This window comes from Octopus sinensis, linkage group LG2, assembly GCF_006345805.1.
Source record: "Octopus sinensis linkage group LG2, ASM634580v1, whole genome shotgun sequence".
NCBI classification, from domain to species: Eukaryota; Metazoa; Mollusca; class Cephalopoda; order Octopoda; family Octopodidae; genus Octopus; species Octopus sinensis.
The window spans coordinates 137743149-137766837 of NC_042998.1; the positions used below are offsets into that span (position 1 = coordinate 137743149).

A 23689-nucleotide genomic window follows, 5' to 3' on the forward strand; every position below is an offset into this window, starting at 1 on the left:
AATATTATACACATTTACAACAGTAAAATAACACAGTAGATAATAGAATTAGAAGGGGTGGTTAAAGGTTGCATGAGTGTGAGAGAGAAGGGATGAGTAAAACAGATGTAGAGGAGGGCTTTAGTAAATATGATGGTAAATATGTCAGACTCAGATGATGTCCAGCCAGTAAACACATTAACTACTTCAGTAACCATTTCTAATATCAATCTTATTTATCCATCTCTAACTTTCTCACAGAACTCACCTTAATTAAAGCATTGATATTTTAATAATAAAATCAAACTCACCAGCATAGTCAAAATCAAATCCAGTTTTCTCTGATACACTATTTGTATCATATTGAGTACCACTGATATCAGTTCTCAAACACTTCTCTGTAACAACTTTATCTGGTTGTATACTGCTCTCAGCCATCAAACTGCTCTTATTAACAGTAAAAGAACTACTGTTCAAAGAAGTTTGAATTAATTTTGAGCTAATTGTTTCAGAACATGTTTGCCTTCGAGAAAATACATTTGAAGTATTGAAAGAAGAGTCATTTGATTTCTTAGAATTATTATTAGAAGAAATTTGGGGTTGATGACATTTATCAGGCACATCTGAAGTATTTATTTTCAAAACACAATCACTAAAACCTTTTTTCATTTCACCTTTATTCGCATTTTCTATGACATTCCCAACATTGAACAGTTTATTTTGCAGTTTTGTCAAATTATTTGTTGCACTCAATTTGTGTTTTTCAGTTTGTATTTTATTATTATTGCCAGTTTGTATTTTATTTTCCTGTATGCCATTTTCTGACAATTTCTCTGCTTTATTACAAGATACTAATGTTTGGTCTGCATTACTCCTGATTGCATTTTGTTCATCTACTGCTGTATTAGGATAATCTGGAAGCTGTTTTGAAGATGGCATTATTTCATTAGGAACATTTTCCTTACATTTTTCTGTGAAACTAGAACGAAAAGGAGGCGTAAATTCATTTGTCTCTACAGAATCCTTTTCTATTAAATGTAATCCTTTTGAACATGAAGCAGAATCCTCAGATTTTTCTACATTAAATGAGTGTACAACACCACTTGTGTTCATACTAACATAAAGTACACGTTTTTTCTCTGATTGCATCCCAGTAACATTATCAACTTTTTTTGCAACTATGTCACCTTTAATCTTTTTTTCCTTTTCATTAGTAACTTCTCCTGAACTGTATTTTACCTGTTCACAACTTGCAGATGAACTTAACAATCCAACAGCTTTCTCTTTTGTCTTTAAAATATTAACATCACTTGCATTCATTCCATTTAAATTAGTATCAGAATCTTTCAACTTTTCATTGTTAATGCTGTCATGAGCACAGAACTGAACTAAAGGATCTGTCAAACAGGAAGTTATTTGAGATGCATTTTTGATTGGAGACTCAGCTGCTTTAATGTGGTTACTTTTATTTTGAGAGGAAATTGTATCAGACAAGTCTGTTAATTTACCAACCTGTGAGCCATGTGTGTTTGCCTGTTTTGAAGGTATGCCAGAGGTTTCAGAAAAACAGGTCCTCTTTGATCCTGCCTTAATATGTTCTTTTTGATCCTTCAAAATACTTCCTCCTGTTCTGCTATTAGATATATTAGTAACACTTGGTTTAAAATCAGTCACTGAAACAAGATCATCTTTTGGAAAAGTCTTACCTCTGACATTAACAGGAACATCCATTTTAAAAGATTCTATTTTCGCACTTTCAATATTATTTAATTCTCCAGGTATATTTACTTTGTTTATTATATTTGAGGGAATATTAACTGGCTGATCAGTAGGCTTATTACAAGAGGTCAGAAAACAGTTATCTGCTGGTAATTTTGAAGTGTTAGTTGAAGGCTCTTGAGCTAATTTATTAAATTTGTCATTATCAAATTCAGTAACATCAAATAAATCTTGCCTATTTGGAACTGTTTTGGTGGATTTAATTATGCTCATTTCCTCTGTAGCTGATTGTGATGTATCAACTAGAGTCTTTTTTGGACAGGACCAGGAAGATTCTCCTATATGAGACACTGTAGAAAGAACTAGCTCCTTTGGAACTGTCTTACTGGCAGTCACAGGCTGAGCACGGTCCCCGAAATCTGATTTCTTTTCAACTGAACCATTAAAATCATTCAATTCATTCTTGTCAGCACAAATTAAACTTGATAACTTTGAAGCAAACTCAAGATTTTGCCCTCTGGGCTCCCCAATAAGTTCATTAGAACCAGAAATATGTTGCTTCTTAATGGCTGGTTCAGTTATATCATGTGTATTTGACTGTTTTGAATGTATGTCAGAGGTTTCAGAAAAATATGTTTTCTTTGATCCTGTTTTAATATGTTCTTTTTGATCCTTTAAAACACTTCCTTCTGTTCTGATATTAGAAATATTGGAAATAGTGGCTTTAAAATCTGTCACTGAACCAAGATCATCTTTAGCAGTACTATTTGCTCTGAAACTAACAGACTGCATTCCATTTAATTCATATGGCATGTTTTCTTTGTCAATTATATTCTTTGGGGGAAGATTAGACTGATCAAAATTATTAGAAGATGGTAGAATACAGCTATCTGCTGGCAAATTTGAACCAGAAATATTTTGCTTCTTAATGGCCGGTTCAATTATATCATGTGTATTTGACTGTTTTGAATGTATGTCAGAGGTTTCAGAAAAATATGTTTTCTTTGATCCTGTTTTAATATGTTCTTTTTGATCCTTTAAAACACTTCCTTCTGTTCTGATATTAGAAATATTGGAAATAGTGGCTTTAAAATCTGTCACTGAACCAAGATCATCTTTAGCAGTACTATTTGCTCTGAAACTAACAGACTGTATTCCATTTAATTCATATGGCATGTTTTCGTTGTCAATTATATTCTTTGGGGGAAGATTAGACCGATCAAAATTATTAGATGGTAGAATACAGTTATCTGCTGGCAAATTTGAACCAGAAATATGTTGCTTCTTAATGGCCGGTTCAATTATATCATGTGTATTTGACTGTTTTGAATGTATGTCAGAGGTTTCAGAAAAATATGTTTTCTTTGATCCTGTTTTAATATGTTCTTTTTGATCCTTTAAAACACTTCCTTCTGTTCTGGTATTAGAAATATTGGAAATAGTGGCTTTAAAATCTGTCACTGAACCAAGATTATCTTTAGCAGTACTATTTGCTCTGAAACTAACAGACTGTATTCCATTTAATTCATATGGCATGTTTTCTTTGTCAATTATATTCTTTGGGGGAAGATTAGACCGATCAAAATTATTAGAAGATGGTAGAATACAGTTATCTGCTGGCAATTTTGAAGCACTAGTTTTAAGTTCTTTAGCTAATTTACTAAATTTACCATCATTAAACTGAGTAGAATCAAATAATTCTTGCGTGTTTAGAAATGATTTGGTGGATTTAGTTACAGTCAATTCTTTTGAAGTTGACTGCGATGTATCAACCAGAGTCTTTTTTGGACAGGACCTAGAAGATTCTACCATATAAGACTCTGTACTTTCTTTAAGAACTAACTTCTCAGGAACTGATTCACTGGTAGTCACTGGCTGAACATGGTTCTTGAAATCAGATTTGTTTTCAGTTGGTTTGTTAATGGCTGGTTCAATTATATCATATGTATTTGACTGTTTTGAAGGTATGTCAGAGGATTCAGAAACACAGGTCCTCTTTGATCCTGTCTTAATATGTTCTTTTTCATCCTTTAAAACATTTGCTCCTGTTTTACTATCAGTTACATTAGTAATACTTGGTCTACAATCACTCACTGAACCAAGACCATCTTTTGCATTACTATTTGATTTGAAATTATCAGACGGCATTCCATTCAATTCACATGGTATGTCTTTTTTGTCAATTATATTCTTTGAAGCAAGACTAGGCAGCTGAACAATAGAATTATTAGAAGAGGGTGGCATATAATTATCTGCTGGTAATCTTAATGGGTTATTTAGGTCTTTAGTTGGTTTACAAAAACTTTCATCTATATTAAACTGCTTGTTTTCACAAAAATTCTCAATATTTTCTACATCCTTCACATTGGTAATCTCAACTGGTCTTTCACTTTCAGGAAAATCAGCAATTGTTATGGTGTTACAGCATGTCAAGTCCATATTACCGGCTGCATAATGAGTTTTATTGAAATAAATTGTTTTTTCATCATAGCTATTATTTTGATTGTAGTATCCAATTATATGACCATCAGGACTACTGACAATATCATCCTTGCTTTCATTACAATCTGTGAGATATTTTCCCAAAGGTTTTGTTAAGTCCATTGAATCATTCCTATCAAAATAAACAGTATGGTTACCTTGATACAAAGATTTATCCAAATGAGGAGAGTCTGATAAAGAATCATTTTCGTTTGACTCATCAGGTGTTTGAATCTTGCTATCATCTTTTGTATGTACACGAACATAATTATAAAGAAAAAGTTCAGTGCTCAATGAAGCGGGACAATTAAAATCATTTGTAAATAACAAGCTCTTTTCTGAAGAAGTAGCAGCAGAAGATAGTGGAACATCTGCCATGACTTTCTCTAGAAATGATGTATCTTGTGCTTGTTTATCAGTGTTGTTTGCATCATACTTAGCTTGAGGTACTGAGTCTTTCACTTCAGGATCAACTCTGCAAACATTGATGTTTTCTTTATCCTCTATAGTTTGAGAAACAGTGGTTGATCTGGAGGTTGTAGTAGAAACTCTAGTAATAGTTAAAAGAACAATGATTTAAAAATGTAATTTAGAGTATATTATGTTTTCAAAAACAAACATTTCATAAGTATTTTCATTTCTTTAATTAAAATATTAGTGAAGGCATGTAGCCAGGTGGTTAGGGTGTTGCACTCATGATTATAAGATCAAGGTTTTGATTCCTGGACTAGGCAGTGCAATGTTTTCTTGTGCAAAACACATAATTTCAATTTGCTCCAATTCACCCACTTGTAAAAAAAGTAGTTCCAGCAAGGCTGGGAAGTTATCCCTGCAACAAACAGCATCCTGTTGTTGCGGGGAGTGATGTGTTGTAATCTCAGTCAATCACCTATGCGCTAAGGAAACCAGCTTGGAACATGGACTCATGAGATCTAAGCTAAGCTAATTAAGATATTAAATTGCTAAAATTAGAAATCCTGACAGCTGCGCATCATAAGCAAAAATAAAATAGGAATAAAAAGAGCCATCACTTACAAGCAAATATGGGTAACTTACCATGTTTTGCTTAATAGTTTTAAGTGTATGTGTAATCATATAAAGACAGACACCTCAGTCTTCCCACACTTGACCCAGCAGAACAACTATGATGTGACAGTTTGAGGGAGAGTAAGGGCTGCACCAGCACATGAGCGGTACTAATTTCTGGAACAATAGGAAGTGCTTTACTCAAGAACACAATATGCCACCTAATCCAAGAATCAAACCCACGACCTTATGATTATGAGCCTAACACCCTAGTGCTAGGCCATGCATAATGATGCATTTCTTTAAGGCTTTGGAAACAAAGCCTTGCTAGGAGTTTCGGTACTCAGAAGACAGAGTCCTTAACACAAGCCCTACACAGAACATGCACTCATTTTTCAAAAAAATTATAACCCTTAGGAGACAACTGGGCCACTCTATTGGCCAAAAAGTCAAATGAAGACGACGACAACTGGGCCAATCTTTTGTCTTTGTCAATCAACTTTTCAGCCGATAGACTGGCCCTGTCATCCCCTAGGGGTTAATACAGCACAATATATTTACATAACCAAACTAACTAGACAAAATTTTTAATGAACAGACACTTATAATGTTTGTAACTTAATAGGATCTTTAAAGACATTCTTAAATTTGTAACATCTAAGATATGAAAACGCAATACAAGACAACAATTTTAAATCTAACAAATAGAAAATTTGGCAAATTATCTAATTGAAAACGTCTGTGTTGTAATTTATCACAAAGAAACATGAAGGAAAGAAATTTAAGTCAAACATTTCCAGTGTTTCCATTAGAGCAAAAGTATATTTTATAATAATTTTGACAAAATGATTTAATATATGCAGAAAAATACACATTATTTGATGGCATAAAAGACACACACACTGCAATTTCAACACTGCATACTGAGGAAAAGAAGTTTCTAGAGTGTCAAATCATGTAATATTATTTCAAATTCTGGTACAATTCCAGCAAGTTTAAGAGGGGCTAAGTTGATTACATCGAACCCAGTGTTCAACTGGTACTTATTTTATTAACCCCAAAAGGGTGAAAGGCAAAATCTACCCCAGTGGAATTTTAACTCAGAACATAAAGACAGACGAAATGCCACTAGGCATTTCACTCAGCATGCTACTGATTCTATTATCTCACCACCTGCTTAAAGCATGTAATATTAGTTTATAGGAGACCCAAATTTGCATATAGGACCTGAGTTAATTTTTTAAACATTTCTTTGGGGTAAAGAGTGTGTCTTACATGCTATCAAAAATGGTAAATTCAATTGCTTTGAAAAGCTTAAAATTCATACAAACTTTTCTGGAGATATCAAAATACTTTGGTTTACAGGATTAACTGCAATGCGCATTTCTTCATCACTTTCATGGTCTGAAATATTCTATAGAGAAAATATAAGAATGAATGCAAGTGATAAGAATAATAAAAAAGGAATGAGTAAGATTTAAATCTGGTGATTAGCTCCAAAACGTTTATCATGAAGTGAATAAGGAATCGCTCTTTAGAAAAGGTATCATCATCAGTTAGCATCCATTTTCCATGCTGGCATGGGTTAGAGGGCGTGATTGGAGAGCTGCACCAGACTCGGTCTGTTTTGGCTTGGTTTCTTGGCTGGATGCCCTTGCTAACACCAACCACTCCAAAGAGTGTACCAGGTGCCTTTAACGTGTCACCAATTTCATAAAAACGTTTTATTCCTAATAGCTAATTACATTGAACAAAATGGTCTTAGAAACCACAAAGTACTTGTGGATATGCATGCATGCATCAGCTGGCCATTTTGCATAATCTAGAACTATACAGGTGATCACACATTATCAACAATGAGTAAAGAGTATTTTCATCTGATTTCTCAAGTATTTTCATTTCATTTTCCTTCTCATCCTCATCAATTTAATGTCCACTTTTTCATGCTTCCAAAGGCCTGATGATGTTTACTGAGGCAGATTATCTATGACCAGATGCCCTTGCTGTCACCAACCTTCATCTGCTTCCAAGGAAAGAAATACATCCCCATGGCCAGAAATATTTTCATGTAACACAGAAAATGAATGACACTGCTTATATGACAGTGATACTCGTTTATAACTATCAAATGATTTCAAGATGAGACACATACATATACATACAAGGTCATGCTGAAAAGTTCATTGGCAGACCAAGACTCTCTCATGGAATGAGACCACATGAGATCTATTTTTTAACATACCCCACCACCACCACCTCTTGCTCCACACAACTATACACATGTAAGTATACATACATTGTATGAGTGTGTGTGTAAGTGCATGCGATCATCCTTTTAACATCCACTTTTCCATGCTTACATGGATTGGACAGTGTTATTAAGGCTGATTTTTTACAGATGTCCTTCTTATGGTTAACCCTCACTTGTTTCCAGGCATGGTAATATTTCCCCATGGCCAAACATGTTCTGACAGAACACTGGAAATGAATGTCACTGCTTAGATGACAGTGACATTCATTTACAATTCTAACACTATCTTACATCTGTAACCACCTGTATAAAAAGGATAGGCGGTGTGGGGAGTTTCTCTTGTCAACAGATTGTAGTGGACATTTGAGGGAAATTTCTCTCCTCTCTATTATATATACATACATACGAACGTAGTAGACAACAGCTAGCCTTTGGTCACATTTTGGACCCTGTTTGTCCACTACTCTGCCTGGTTGGTATTGGCACAATTTGTCTCTTGCTCTATCGTGCACCAATATGCAACCCAACCAATCGCAGTGTTCAAATAAGGTCACGCGAGACAGTCTGTTCTCAACCCCAGTTTGAGCCAACTGCTCCCTATAAAACTCCAGCTTCTCCGCATCTCGGAGTCTTTGGTTCCAGACCTTTTAAGGTCTAGCCACTGACCACACAGGACAAAGCCAGTTCCAGCGACAACACAACAGCAACCACATAGACTCATCAACTTCGTCCAACAGCATTCAACGACCTCCATCTCCGTCGCCACCATTCCTCCTAACATCATCTCTCTATGTACACAACAACCAGCACCTCGCACAGGTTTTAACATAGCACTGTCCGTGAATTACTTCATGGTTAATAGCGAATACAACCTGCAAGAACTCCTGTACCAAGTTACCCAGGCAGCTGTATCACTGCCACAACTTCACGTATGACATGTACCTCAACCGGCTCTGCATTGCAGCCACACCTTCACGTATGACGTACCTCAACCGGCTCTACATCATCGTCACAACTTCTTGATACAGCATTTCAACTATCGTGTACAACTGACTAAGAACTGGTATTTATCATCCTTGAGTCTATGAACATTCTTCTAACTTCTCATTATAGACACTTTCAATGCTCTGTATACATGATACACACACATACACTTTGTTCTCATGACAGCCTGTCTATTATTCTGTATACATGACGTAAACACAGTCTCACATGTTAACATATCAATAAAGTTTTCTCTTAAACATTCAACCCAGTTGTGTCTCTCTGTTTCCCCCTGGCTCATATAAGCATTTATTATTTTTGTATTTATTGTATCGAATGTGTTATGTACTAAGGAACCATTCTTGTCACCTCACTTCGCATGGTCATTACAAGATCATCCAGGCATTTCAAACCTTCAAGCACAAGTGGAATAGAGATCCCTTACTTGAAAAAACAGATAATGGTTAACATTAGGAAAGGTTCCCATCTGTAGAACAATGCCTCAAATAACATATTTGTCTCACATGGACAATATAGTCTGCAACTCAACACTTCAACATGCAAAAGACAAGTGGAATAAAGTATCCTACTTGAAAACAAGGATTGATTCAAGATATGTTGGGACAGCAGAATGCAATCTCAAAATGTCTAGTCAAACCTGGGTAGCTAAGTGTGTGTGTGTGTGTGTGTGTATCATCATTTAATGTCTGCTTTCCATGCTGGCATTGGTTGGATAGTTTGATAAGAGCCAGCCAGACAGAAGCCTACCCCAGACTACTGTGTCTGTTTTGGCATGGTTTTCACAGCTGGATGCCCTTCCTAACACCAACCACCCTGCAGAGTGGACTGAGTGCTTTTTACATGGTACCAGCAAAGGCAAGGTTTTTACAGCTGGACGCCCTTCCAAATGCCAAACCACTTCACAGTGTGGACTGGATGCTTTTTACATGACACCAAGTAACTTGCAAGATAAGGGATTTTGAGAAAGGATGGGGCGTTGGAGGAGGTGATCCTGTGTCATGTGATGAAAGGTTAGAGTGTGACAGAAAGACAGAGAAGCAGAAACGAGTGTCTTGTTATGGAGTGGGTACATGATTACCTAGGCAGAGAGAGAAAAAGAGAGAAGGAGAGAGCAGTAACGAGAAAGAAGACAGAAACAAGTGTGTTGATGTGGAGGAGACACTTGCTTACCGAGCCAGAGAGAAGAACAAGGGAAATCACTATCATAATTTATTGTCCATGTTCTAAGCTGGCATGTGTTGGATGGTTTGACAGGATCTGATGAGTCCAAGAACTACATCATGTTCCTGTGTTTGCTTCAGCACAGTTTCTACTGCTGGATACCCTTCCTAATGCCAACCACTTTACAATGTGTACTGGAGGCTTTTCTCATGCTACTAGTACTAGTGAAGTTGTCATGTAGCTTGCAAGACTACAAAACCCAAGGCGGTTGGTAGATTTATGCAATCAGATGAAGGTTAAGGTAGTATGAGAGAAGACCCATAGCTAGCCTTTAGTATAAGAGAAGCTGTTACATGGTTATTTTTATTTAACATCCTTTTTCCATTCTGGCATGGGTTGGATGGTTTGACAGAATCTGGCCTGTTACAGAGCTGCAACAGGCCCAAATTGTCAGTTTTAGCATGGTTTCTACAGCTGGATGCCCTTCTTAATTCCAACCACTCTGAGAGTGTAGTGGATGTCTTTTTATGTGGCACCAGCATGAGTGCTTTATATGTGGCACCAGCACAGATGTCAGCTTCTTCAATAGCACTGGATACAATGTAAAAGGCCAAAGAAAGATCCATATTAGAAATATCAACGTGAGAGCATGTCTCAAGTGAGGTAATTGAGAGCAGAGCAAAGTGAACATGATCACAGAATATTGAAAGTACAAATTTTGCCGAGCCAGAAATGTTCACTGACAACAGGTGAGAACATGTCAAGCCAAGATGGGAAAGAATGGTACAATCAAGAAAGAATTGGAAGCACATTGTAATCATTCAACAACCTAGTCAATACAGTGATATATATATATATATATAATTAGATATAGCATTAAAAAATTAAGCTGTTAGTAAAAATCTAATAGGAAAATATTACATACCTCAACTGCATGAGCAGTGTTTTTAATTTCACCTGTCAACAGTGATTGGATATCTGAAAGTGAAGAAAATGTTTAATAGCTTTCTTTCTCTTTTCAAAAATAGATTTCTTAAGTTACATGACATTTTTTTTTTTGGACTCTTGAAAATGTTAAAACAAAAAGTAACCCCAACAGGATTTTCACCCACAACTGTTTTTTTATTTTTAATTCTATGTTTTTGTCAGGAAGGAAGGCAAATCCTTTGAGACTAGTGAGAGGGAATGAGGAATGTGGAGAAGTGTCCTCAAAATGGTCACAGTCTTAAATGCTTACAACAGAATGAACTCCACTAAAGATATCCAAGGTAATATTAAGTCTAACACCTATGTAGACTAGAACCCACATACATTACATTCAGAAAAGATTAATAATACTGAATTAAGAGGCAGATTTGTGCAAAGTAAACTAATTTGCAATCTAGTAATCTTAAATGATTATTACTATCAAATACACATTCAATTTTCCTGCTTTTACATTTCAAATTTCATCTCTTTTCAACTTAACTAGTACTACATTATAATTTTCTTCAATTAGCTTTGTTCGTCTTAACTAACTATTACAGGGTTTGCTAATATTGTCTCTGTTCTGTCTGTTTTCTACTCTACCTCCATATAATATGCCATATCCAAATTAATTTGCTCCTCATGGTTTCAATTTCCAGAAATGTTATTAGCTATTATTTTCATATTAGATTAACATATTTTCTCTTTAATTAGGTAAAGAATGTATGGAAGGAGCCATGATTTTTACAGACTCTAACACTGGCGGGTGGGGACCAACAACCAGCTTGAATATCTTCAAATAAATGTTTGCAGAGAAAATTTAACTTTGTCAAGGATGAAAAGAAGGGTCCAAACGTTTACATTTGAAATATGTAGATAAATGAAAATAATGCAAAACTGATAAAACCATGTTATTAAAGGAAAAATAATCTTACCTGATATCTTGTTATCCTCAGGTTCTTTGCTCCTAGAAAGAAAAGATATATTTTAAAGGGTTTCTTAGAGAAGAAAACTAAGTAAATGTTAACAGTATAGATTTCAATGATATTCAATAAGCTTTCACAAATAATTTTAGTTTGGACATCCACTTCTGGGTCAGAAGGAATTTGCTGAGACAATTTCTACAGCCAGATGTCCTTCCGATCACTAATCCTCACCTGTTTCCAATCAAGGTAATATTTTCCCATGACCAAACATGCTTTACAAAGAGACTGGAAACAAAAAATATTGTTTGTATGAATGTGATACTCATATATACAACTATCATTTGATGTCAAGACACGAGTATCACATACACATTTATACAACAGACTACTTCCATTTTCTGCCAACCAGATCTGCCCACAAGGCTTTGATCAACATGGGGTTAAAATAGTAGACACTTGCCCAATGTACCATGTAGTGGGATTGAGCTCAAAAACTACAAGGTTAGTTATGCAGGCTTCTTAATCACACAGCCATGACTGTGCCTAATAAAGAATATTGATGTCATTTGATATTCATGCACATTTTATTAAAAAAAAAAGAACTATAATGACACAAGTATCAAAGTTAAATTACTCTTCCCCATCTTACTTACTCATTTTCAGATGTTTGTTTGTTTCCTGAGTCCTCTGAAATGGAAAATATTGCAAAAGTAAACACAAAGTATGTTTTATAGTTAAATAAATCAATCACATATTTAAAAAAAACTATGTAAATTAGAAAGAGTAAAAAAAAGAGCAACTGCTTTAATCCTTTTAATACTAATCTGTCTGAGACTGCCCCTGGTTCTATGAAACAAAGTTCCTGTTTTAAAGAGATCAAAATTAAAACTTCCATAAAAATTTCATACTGATTTGTTTCAAACCCCAGCTTAATAATTGCAAAGTTATTTTCAATAAATTGTTCGTTATTTTCCAAATTTATTGAAACAAACTCTGTATTTCAACATTGAAAAATGGTATAAAAAAAAAAGACCGAGTTGAGTAATTTGATGTGAAATGAAATAAAATGAATAGGAGTTAACTAAATGACTGAATCAGCATTATTTATACACAACTGACATAATTACTAATCAGGGATATTGTGCGAATAAACATGACAAACAGAAAAGTTCTGCAAGACAACAGATAATAAGTGAAGATAAGCCAAGAAAGACCTATATTAAAGCAGACATATTAGTATCTGAGAAAAGGCTATCCTAACTGCTGAAACGGTATGAAATAGTACTGCATAGAAATAGACAGTTGTTTGCCAAAACAGGACATTTGAATACACCTTCTCTTCGACTTATGACCAAGTTCTGATCTGACTGACAGGTCATATGTTGGATTTATATTTCTGAACACTATTTTCATTCAAACGCAACTGATGCTTGAAAGCAACTGAGTGAGAGACAGAGGCAGGCAGTGGATGTCTGGGTCTGAGGGAGGCCTGCATGGCCAAATGCTGCCATAGTTATTGTATACACAGCTGCCCAACATCTGAAAATCGATTTTTTTTATTTAGTTATTTCTTAATTTTTTTGTGGCCATAAGTGTGGATGGTCATTAGTCACATAGGTTGTAGGTCAAAAAGCAATCAGAAAAGACCCAACCATACAATCCAGAAAACTCGATGATATCAATAGGCATACTATTTCAGATACTAATTTAACATAAAACTATCAATAATAGTACAAACTTTAACTACATAGTAAACAAATGACCATATTGTATTGCACAAGTTATACTATGACTCTCTCTACTAACACTCCTTTTCAGGCAATTTACAATAGTCCCACTGTGTGGCACCTTGGGCAAGTGTCTTCTACTATGGCCTCGGGCTGACCAAAGCCTTATGAGTGGATTTGGTAGACAGAAACTGATAAAAGCCGGTTGTATGTATGTATTATGTGTGTGTGTGTGTGTGTGTGTGTGTGTGTGTGTGTGCCCCCCCCCCCCACCATCGCTTGACAACTGATGCTGGTGTGTTTACATCCCATAACTTAGCAGTTCAGCAAAAGAGACTGATAGAAAAGTACTAGGCTTACAAAGAATAAATCCTGGGGTCGATTTTTTTTGACTAAAGACAGTGCTCCAGCATGGCCACAGTCAAATGAGTGAAACAAATAAGAGAATAAAAAAAAATATTATTAAGGTATTCTTTTACTTGTTTCAGTCATTTGACTGCAGCCATGCTGAAGAACTGCCTAAAAGAGTTTTTTAGTCAAACAAATCGACCCCAGGACTTACTCTTTGTAAGCCCAGTACTTATTTTATCAGTCTATTTTGTCAAATTGTTAAGTTACAGGGACGTAAATACACCAACATTGGTCATCAAATGATAGTGCGGGGACAAACACAAAGACACACGCACTTGAATACATATATATATATATATATATATATATAACAGCTTCTTTCAGTTTCCGTCTATCAAATAAACTATCAAAGTTTTGGTTAGTCCAAAGCTATAGAAGACAACTTACCCAAGGTGCCATGCAGTGGAACTGAACTCAGAACCATGTGGTTGGGAAGCAAACTTCTTACCGCATAGCCACACCTGCACCATCAATAAAAACAATTCTAAAAGTAAAAAAAAAAATCTAATACTCACCAATGTTGCTATTGTAAGACAGTGAAACTTCATGAAATTCTCTAAAAAGATTTAGAAATAAAAATAAAGATTATCAAGACAATATTTCAATATACATAAAATGAATGATTCCAAATATATGTAAATTTCATTTAATACTCACTTGACTTCCGCATAATTGGCAAAACTCACACGCTTAGAAGAACGTCTTGATTTTGTTTCTGGCTTTTCTTCAACCTATAAATGAATAAACCCAAAATGAATTCAATGAACTGGAAAAAAAAAGATATTGCAATCATCACCACAACCATTTATTCCAAATTAGTATGAGGCAGACCCTCAAGTGATGAAGTATTTAGGAATGTTAGTTTAAAAACTGTAGAGGTAACAATAACAAATATTAAACCCCTAATTCATATCAAGGTCACAAGTTTAAATCCATCTCACAGACCAGTATATTTTAGCTAAGAAATGAAACAAGAATGCATAAGTGAAGTAAAACCACAACAAACTATCATTCTCTCCAGAGGCAAGCATTTACATGCTTAACTAATCAGATACCCTATCTAAGACTTCATAAGGATCAGGCACTTTTGGTGGCTCAACACAATTAAAGTCTTGATTGCTGGGATCTTAAGACAACTGAAATAAATTATGCTTAACCATTACTAAAACTTAGCATTGAGAATGTGAGCAAAAAATTGGCAATGGGTGCATTAAATGTTTAAAACACAAGTTCAACTAAAAGACTTGGTCAAGTCTGTAATGTAAAAGCTAATGCAGATATTAATAATCCATTTATTAAGGTCTTCAAACATATGGACCTTGATTTGGAAAAATTGAGTAGTTCTATGAGAGATATTTGGTTGCCATATTGGGAGTTGGTAAAGTAACTACAAATAAACTATTGTTGGCAAATGAAACATTATTAATCTCCATATTGGGTTTAGACTCTATATTTGCCTGACAATAAAGTTAATATCTTCTAAGTCAATGAATTTGTGACTGTTTGCCCTTGATGTAGAACTTTTCTTGTAAGTACAGCACCTATAGTTCAATATCATACTAACTGTTCAATCCAACTTAATATAAACTTCACTGAGACTACCACTTCATGCCTTGGCCCATCAGCTTCAAAGATTTGTAATTAACCCTTCCAGTGCATTTCCTTTACTCAATTGTCGATGAATTCACTGCAATGTTGATCCTTGAGGATAACACCCTCTTTCACAAACTAATTAACTAGCACAATGCAAATACACCTGTGGAACTACAGCTTTTTTCTGGTTTTTTATTCTTCATTACCATATTAATGATATTCCATACTAATTTCTAAAGCTGGATCCTCTTCAGGTTCTATAAGAGTTAAGATTTTATTTTCAACCATTCATTAGGACACTACTACTCTTTTTTACTGCCACTTTACCCTTACCATTCCAACACACTCTAAATGAAATCCCAGACTGTACAAATACATAGCCTTGTGCTTCAAAATACTTTATACTCCTCATCTTCAAGACACAGAACATAAATTTCACCTTGTTTCACAGCTAAGTAAAACCTATGCTTTGTGTTTACCACCCTGATACTGTTTCTAACCACTTTTTAATGCTCCTTCCAGATATATCACTTGTCACTTATAGAGATCACTGTTAGGTCTATCTACAACAATGTTTTGTCATCACAGCACTCACTACTTGACTGATGATCCACATTAACTCACAAGATTGTTCAGTAATTTATAACAGATTATCAACTATGCACATCTATGCTCCGTTTTAAATATGTAATATGCACTAACTGGAAACTGTGCCTTACAGAGAGATTTTCCAACCTTCACTTCTGATTTGTCCTCTGATTTTCTTCATATTCAATATTAACTTGCTAACCACTAATTTAAATTGGAGTGGGTAGTATACACTTCACCTCAAAGAAATTTGATGTTCACAAACATCTGTTTGTCTTGATTTTTTTGAAAGAGACAAAGTCAAACAATAAGCAATTATATTTAAACCATACCTGCTTATTTACATCTATTGTAGAGAGAGGCAATTTCAAAATCTGAAAACAAGTAAAGACAAAAAAATAAAACAAACTCTTCAAAGAAATGTTTTAATTAATGAACCTAATATTGAATCAGTTATGAATGGATGGATGAAAAATTTGTAAAGAGGTAATTTCAACTTCAGAAATGCTTTTTATAAAATCCTGCAAAATTTAAAATTAAAAATATTCTAACAATTTTAGAGTCAACATCAATGGGATTTGAACTTAGAAAGTAAAATATGAAACCAAATAAAACATCTAGTCAGACATTGTATTGTCTCTGCTTCCCTAAAAAATGTTTATAATATTGAAATACATCATTCTTAGCATAACATTGACAAAGATATAATTTATAGAATGTAAAAGAAGAGACCATATTGTGAACAAGCTGAAAAGTTGTTCAGGAAAACTATCTTAAATTATAGCCCCCACCACCACCACCAGCTAAAGTAAATAAAATTAATGTGTAATTAAAAGGAAGAAAAAAAAAAACACTCACTGATGAACGCCTACGAGAACGGCGACGCCTGATTGAATAGAAAGGAGTAAATTTGTTTACATTATTTGCAGTTAACATAGAAAAGATATGACAACTACAGACAAGGAAATAAATACACAGATTCATAAACCATTGGGAATATCTTTCATAATGGGGTAACTTCACTAGACCTTTGGTCGAAGGAATCAAAAGCTTTTAAACCCATACTGTACCTTTATCTCCCTGCTGCAAGAGAATAGGTAGGCACTCAATACAGTGCACACATCAGCATCAAAGATCCACTTTACCCTGCTTGCATGGATTATATGAAATTTGTAGAGGCAGGTTTTCTACAACCAGATGCCCTTCCTATCACCAACTCTCACTTGTTTTCATGTAAGGTAATATCTCCCATGACTACACACAATTACTCCAGGCCTATCACCAGACTTTGGTGCCCATGGGTGCTTCAGAATATTCTAGGTGGGCACTAATTTGTAATAATGCTAAGTGGAGTAAATCCGAGGGTGCACCATTAAATAGTAAGAGGGCAATGCTGTCCAGTGCACCTCCTTAACAATGGGCATGCATTTACCACAGAAGACGGAAACAAACATTGCTTGTATGATGGTAATGCCAGTTTACAACCACCATGTGAAATCAAGACAAAGGTACACGCATACATATATATTTTTATATATATACTAGACTTACTACCCAGTGAAGTATTCATGGAATTGTTTGCCATTTTGTAGAATGGGAATTCACGGTACTTATGCATGTATATATATTTAACCTAACTTCTGGACTTATTTAATTGGAACTATCCAAATAATAGTAATCAATTTACATGAGTAGAAGCTTTTTTTTAACAAATTTTATCTTGAAAATCACCTGTTACTTTTATTTTAAAGTGAAAGAGAGGAGAAAGTGTGTATGAGAGAGAGAGAGAGGGTGTGTGCCACTTATACATGAGAACACACACGTTCACTCACTCACACTCATACATACATGCACACGTACATGCAAAAAAAGATGCACGCATATGTATTGATGTATGTACGTGTACATGACAACACAACCCTTCACTCACTCTCTCTCTCTCTTTCACACACACGTCCATTTCATATATACATACATTAGGGCGGCGAGCTGGCAGAAACGTTAGCACGCCGGGCGAAATGCGTAGCCGTATTTCGTCTGCCGTTGAGTGTTCTGGGTTCAAATTCCGCCGAGGTCGACTTTGCCTTTCATCCTTTCGGGGTCGATAAATTAAGTACCAGTTACGCACTGGGGTCGATGTAATCAACTTAATCCCTTTGTCTGTCCTTGTTTGTCCCCTCTATGTTTAGCCCCTTGTGGGTAGTAAAGAAATATATATACATACATACATCTTTTACTTTCTCTTCTCTTTCATTTTAAAACAAAAGTAAATAAATAAAAAATTTTTTTACGGAAATTAAACTCTGGATGATGAAATCACATTCAGTTAAAAATATTTCTAAATGATTAAAATATTGTGTATCTCAAAAAGTCAACAGTTTTTTTTTTTGTCTTAGAGAGCGCAGAGACTATGTGTGTGTGTGTGTGTGTATACATCACAGATAGCAGATGTCTGTTTGTGTTGATTGACACACCATGACATTCATTGTATGTGTGTTGACGTCACGGAGGTAATGTATGTTTTGTCAAGAAATAACAAAAATTGTGTTTAATCATTTAAAGAGAGGTCCAAATGTCACAAAAATCTGTACTGCACTGCTAAAGGTAAGTATGAAAATAAATATGTAAAAAAAAAATTAAGATAAAATATACTATTTCTGAGATATTTCAATTACATGCAAACATCCCTAGAGTTTTAGTATTATCAAGATACGACAGGCTTCTCTTAGTTTCCATCTAACAAATCCACTCACAAGGCTTTGGTCAGCCCAGGGCCATACAGTGGAACTGTACCCAAGACCACATGGTTGGAAAACAAGCATCTTAACCACACATCTACACCTGCACCATTGCAAACAGAAGCTGCAATTTGATATTTGATAGATTAATTAGATATACAAAAGTAGTTAGAGAGGAGGGACACCAATAGAAAATAATCTGTAACTACTAGATGTGATAGTTTGTTATTTACACAGTATAAATAGTGCTGGAGGTGATTGCAGAAAACAATAGAGCAGTTAGAGTAAGGAAAGAATTACTGATTTTGCATTTCAAGGAGCATACAACAATTTTTCTCAACATGAAATAATGAAAAATTATATATCTTGCTCTGGATACAGTGTAGGTATAAGATTTGTACCAGCCAACAAAATGCCCATCAATTATAATATAATTACCTCATTGCTTATAGAATGATACCCTGCAAACTCCACCACAACTCCAATTAAGAGTTAATAAGATCATATTTAGAGTTTAGAATTTATGCAATAACAATAAATTAAACAGTTACTCACTATTCCTCAGACTGGTATCCTAATAATTGTAACACAGATAATCTATTAAATATCACGTTTCTTGATGAAGCAGTGCTAGTGTCATATAAGTAGCACTCAATACACACTGTAAATTTGGTTGGACTTAGGAAGAGCATCCAGCCATAGGAACCATGCCAACAGACATTAGAATTTGGCACAGTCCTCTGCTTCACCAGCTCCTATTGCATCAGTCAACCTATGGTTCTTCTAGTGGTCACAGGTATAGCAAGGGTAATAATCACTTCTTCATATATTTGGCAGGATTAGAAATTTGAATTTGAAATTAAGGAAAAAATAGAATTCAAGTTTAATATTTTGGGGGTTTTTTTTTTGCTTACTACTAAAAGTTCTTAAAATCTCTAGTTGGTGGTAATCATGTATAGCATTACTTCATCCCATATAGAAATCATCAGCATGATATAACCTGTTACTTATTAATTAAACATTTTATGAAGTGAAATGGAAATAATTACAAACACAGAGGAAATTCATAGAATGTTTGTAGTTTTATTGTACTTAGGTACAATCTCAAATTTAGGGTAGTAAAGTCATGACAATGAGAGTTTCATACATGATATTAAAGTTTTACATCGAAAATAAATAGAACACTAAAACAACACTTACCCAGCATTCTCATCATCCACTCCCATTTTTTGATATCTGTTAGAAAAACAACAGAAATTATTCTTAAGTTCAAAGTAAAGTAGTTTGATTGAATTAGTATTTATAAATATTAGACAATAACAATTGTTATTGGAAACAATGTATTTTAGAGGCAAAAAGTATGGAGATCATCATCATCATCGTTTAACATCCATTTTCCATGCTGGCATGGGTTGGACGGTTCAACCGGGGTCTGAGAAGCCAGGAGGCTACACCAGGCCTCAATCCGATCTGGCAGTGTTTCTACAGCTGGATGCCCTTCCTAATGCTAACCACTACGAGAGTATAGTGGGTGCTGTTTACATGCCACCAGCATAGGGGCCAGAGGAGCTGGCATCGACCACGATCGGATGGTGCTTTTTATATGCCACCAGCACAGAAGCCAGACAAAGCGGCACTGGTATTATATGTGCTACTGGCACGGGGCTCACAACTACAATTACCATTTGATTTGATTTTGATATTGCTGTTGATGTACTTGACTCAATAGGTCTCTTCAAGCATGGCATGTCACCCTAAAATCCAAGGTACTTTAAGTGGGCTGGTTATGTGACACTGGTGTAGGTTACAGCTGTGTGAATATCAAAAAGACAAAGATGATAATTTGAAATTGTAAGGCATATGATAAGGTGAAAAGAACAGGGAAGTGACCATATGCAGTGAGCAGGAAGTGTGAGAGCTCAAAATCTCTCGTGGAAGCGTCATCCAACCAAAATGCAAATATATGGGAAAAAACCACCTGTCATCTTTTGTGAAAGGTAGGAGAGTCCAGTTTGCTGGACATTGTTGTAGAGCTGAAAACGAGGCAATTTCTACTCTTCTCCTCTGGAAGCCATCTACTCGCAATACCAGAGGGCGCACACTCTCCTACCTTGATGTAATCTCCAGGGATACAGGCATCCAGCAACAGGACCTCCGTAATGCTATGATGGACCGTGAAGTCTGGCGTAGCATGGTAAATTCCATTGTCTCGACCATGGTCGAACAATGATGATGATGTTGGAGTGTGCAGTTGCTTTTATGTCCATTATATATATAGTTACAAGAAGTGTAGTGAAGTTTGTGGTCATTTCTTTGTTTAACATATTGTCTGCTTGTTCTGTGCTTTCGATGGCATATGAAATAGGTCTCTTACTTGGAAAATAGGTTATGGTTAGCAAAAGGAAGGACATCCAGCTGTAAAACAATATCACAATAATATATATATATATATATATATATATATATATATATATATATATATATATTATTGTGATATTGTTTTACAGCTGGATGTCCTTCCTTTTGCTAACCATAACCTATTTTCCAAGTAAGAGACCTATTTCATATGCCATCGAAAGCACAGAACAAGCAGACAATATGTTAAACAAAGAAATGACCACAAACTTCACTACACTTCTTGTAACTCAGGACTACCACGCAAAATGCACAGGATGTAAGCATTCACAGATACACTATATATATATATCATCATCATCATCGTTTAGCGTCCGCTTTCCATGCTAGCGGTTCAACTGGGGTCTGGGAAGCCAGAAGGCTGCACCAGGCCCAGTTTGATCTGGCAATTTTTCTACGGTTGGATGCCCTTCCTAACGCCAACCACTCCATGAGTGTAGTGGGCGCTTTTTACGTGCCACCGGCACAGGCGCCAGACGAGTCTGGCAAACAGCCACGATCGGATGGTGCTTTTTATGTGCCACCGGCACGAGGCCAGTCGGGGCGGCGCTGGCAATGGCCACAAACGGATGGTGCTTTTTACGTGCCACCGGCACGAGGCCAGTCGGGGTGGCGCTGGCAACGGCCACGTTCGGATGGTTCTCTTACGTGCCACCGGCACTGGTAACTCAGCTGCAATTTCCATTGATCGATTTCGATTCTGATTCTCACTTGCCTCAACAGGTCTTCACAAGTAGAGTTTTGTGTCCCAAGAAGGGAAGGTATGCATAAGTGGACTGGCTACATCCCATGTAGAAGACCACGGGTTATGGTCTCAGTTGTCCTGCCGGGTCTTCTCACGCACAGCATACTTCCAGAGGTCTCGGTCTCTAGTCATTTCCTCAGTGAGACCTAAAGTTTGAAGGTCGTGCTTCACCACCACGTCCCAGGTTTTCCTGGGTCTGCCTCTTCCACAGGTTCCCTCAACCGCTAGGGTGTGGCACTTTTTCACACAACTATCTTCATCCATTCTCGCCACATGTCCATACCAGCGCAAACGTCTCTCTTGCACACCACATCTGATGCTTCTTAGGTCCAGCTTTTCTCTCAAGGTACTTACACTCTGTCGAGTATGAATACTGACATTACACATCCATCGGAGCATACTGGCTTCATTTCTTGCGAGCTTACGCATATCCTCAGCAGTCACGGCCCATGTTTCACTGTCATGTAGCATGGCTGTTCGTACACACGCGTCATACAGTCTGCCTTTTACTCTGAGCGAGAGGCCTTTTGTCACCACCAGAGGTAAGAGCTCTCTGAACTTTGCCCAAGCTATTCTTACTCTAGCAGTTACACTTTCAGCACACCCGCCCCCGCTGCTGACTTGGACACCTAGGTAACGGAAGCTATTAATTATTTCTAGTTTTTCTCCCTGGAAAGTGACAGAAGTTGGTCTCAGAGCATTTTCAGTGTTTATTGTTCCTGAGCATCTGCCACATACAAAAACTATCTTCCTAGTTAACCTTCCTTTGACGTTGCTGCACCTCTTATGTGTCCATAGCTTACACTTGGTGCATCTTATAGAGTTTCTACCTACACCTTTTCTACAGATCGAGCAGGGCCATCTACCTGAAGGCGTTTGTGATTTGTCTACCTTCCTACTTATTAGGACTTTGGTTTTAGCTAGATTGACTCTAAGGCCCTTCGATTCTAATCCTTGCTTCCACACCTGAAACTTCTCCTCCAGTTCTGATAGTGACTCAGCAATTAGAGCAAGGTCATCAGCATAGAGGAGCTCCCAAGGGCATCCTATCTTGAATTCCTCTGTTATTGCCTGGAGGACTATGATAAATAGGAGGGGGCTGAGGACTGAGCCTTGGTGGATCCCTACCTCTACTCGGAATTCTTCACTGTACTCGTTGCCAACCCTCACCTTACTAGCAGCATCCCTGTACATGGCTCGCACAGCTCTCACTAACCATTCATCTATCCCTAGTTTCCTCATTGACCACCAGATAAGGGATCGGGGGACCCTGTCGGAGGCTTTCTCCATGTCAACAAAAGCCAGGTACAGGGGCTTATCTTTGGCTAGGTATTTCTCCTGCAGCTGCCTTACCAGGAATATAGCATCAGTGGTACTTTTCCCTGGCACGAACCCAAACTGCATCTCATCTAAACTCTCTCTCTAATTAGTTGGGCTATGACCCTCTCCGTAACCTTTATTACCTGATCCAACAGCTTGATACCTCTGTAATTATTTGTATCTAGGGCATCACCTTTACCTTTGTAGCAGTTGACTATTATGCTGCTACACCAGTCATTGGGTATGACTCCTTCGTGTATCACCTGATTAACTATACGGGTGACTAGGCTATAGCCGACACTACCAGATATTTTGAGCATCTCTGCAGTGATTCCTGATGGGCCTGGGGCTTTCCCTGTCTTCATGCTTCTAATTGCCTTAACTACCAAGGAACTGTCAACTCGGATAGCTGGTCCCTCTGTTGGGTTAACATTCGGCAGACTCTCTTTATCCCATTCATTTTCTTTATTCAGCAACCTTTCATAGTGGCGTCTCCAAACCTCTCTCTTTGCATCCTCATTTAGCGCAAGTGAACCATCTTCCATGTGAACACACCTCTCTCCTACCACATCACAATTCTCTCTCACACACTGTCTTGCAACGCGAAACACCTCCAGTCTTTGGTCCTCACGGCGCAG

The 23689-nt window shown here is 36.5% G+C and overlaps 1 protein-coding gene across 3 annotated transcripts in view; it reads right to left on the minus strand.

Annotated features, from left to right (window-relative positions):
• The window catches only part of LOC115225977, a 52448-nt gene that overhangs the window by 23148 nt on the left and 5611 nt on the right, over positions 1-23689 (minus strand). Inside the window, exons 2-12 of one of the 3 annotated variants that reach the window (XM_036499664.1) lie at positions 19772-19807; positions 16692-16719; positions 16166-16207; positions 14310-14383; positions 14168-14208; positions 12168-12201; positions 11524-11555; positions 10548-10600; positions 6537-6619; positions 2616-4729; positions 291-2252 (exon numbers count right to left, since the gene is read on the minus strand). In XM_036499664.1, the coding sequence (XP_036355557.1) occupies positions 291-2252; positions 2616-4729; positions 6537-6619; positions 10548-10600; positions 11524-11555; positions 12168-12201; positions 14168-14208; positions 14310-14383; positions 16166-16207; positions 16692-16719; positions 19772-19797 (4489 nt within the window). In that variant the 5' untranslated portion in view covers positions 19798-19807. Of the gene's footprint in view, positions 1-290; positions 4730-6536; positions 6620-10547; positions 10601-11523; positions 11556-12167; positions 12202-14167; positions 14209-14309; positions 14384-16165; positions 16208-16691; positions 16720-19771; positions 19808-23689 lie in introns of all 3 variants that reach the window. The other 2 variants (XM_036499666.1, XM_029796954.2) reach the window with 2 other exon arrangements.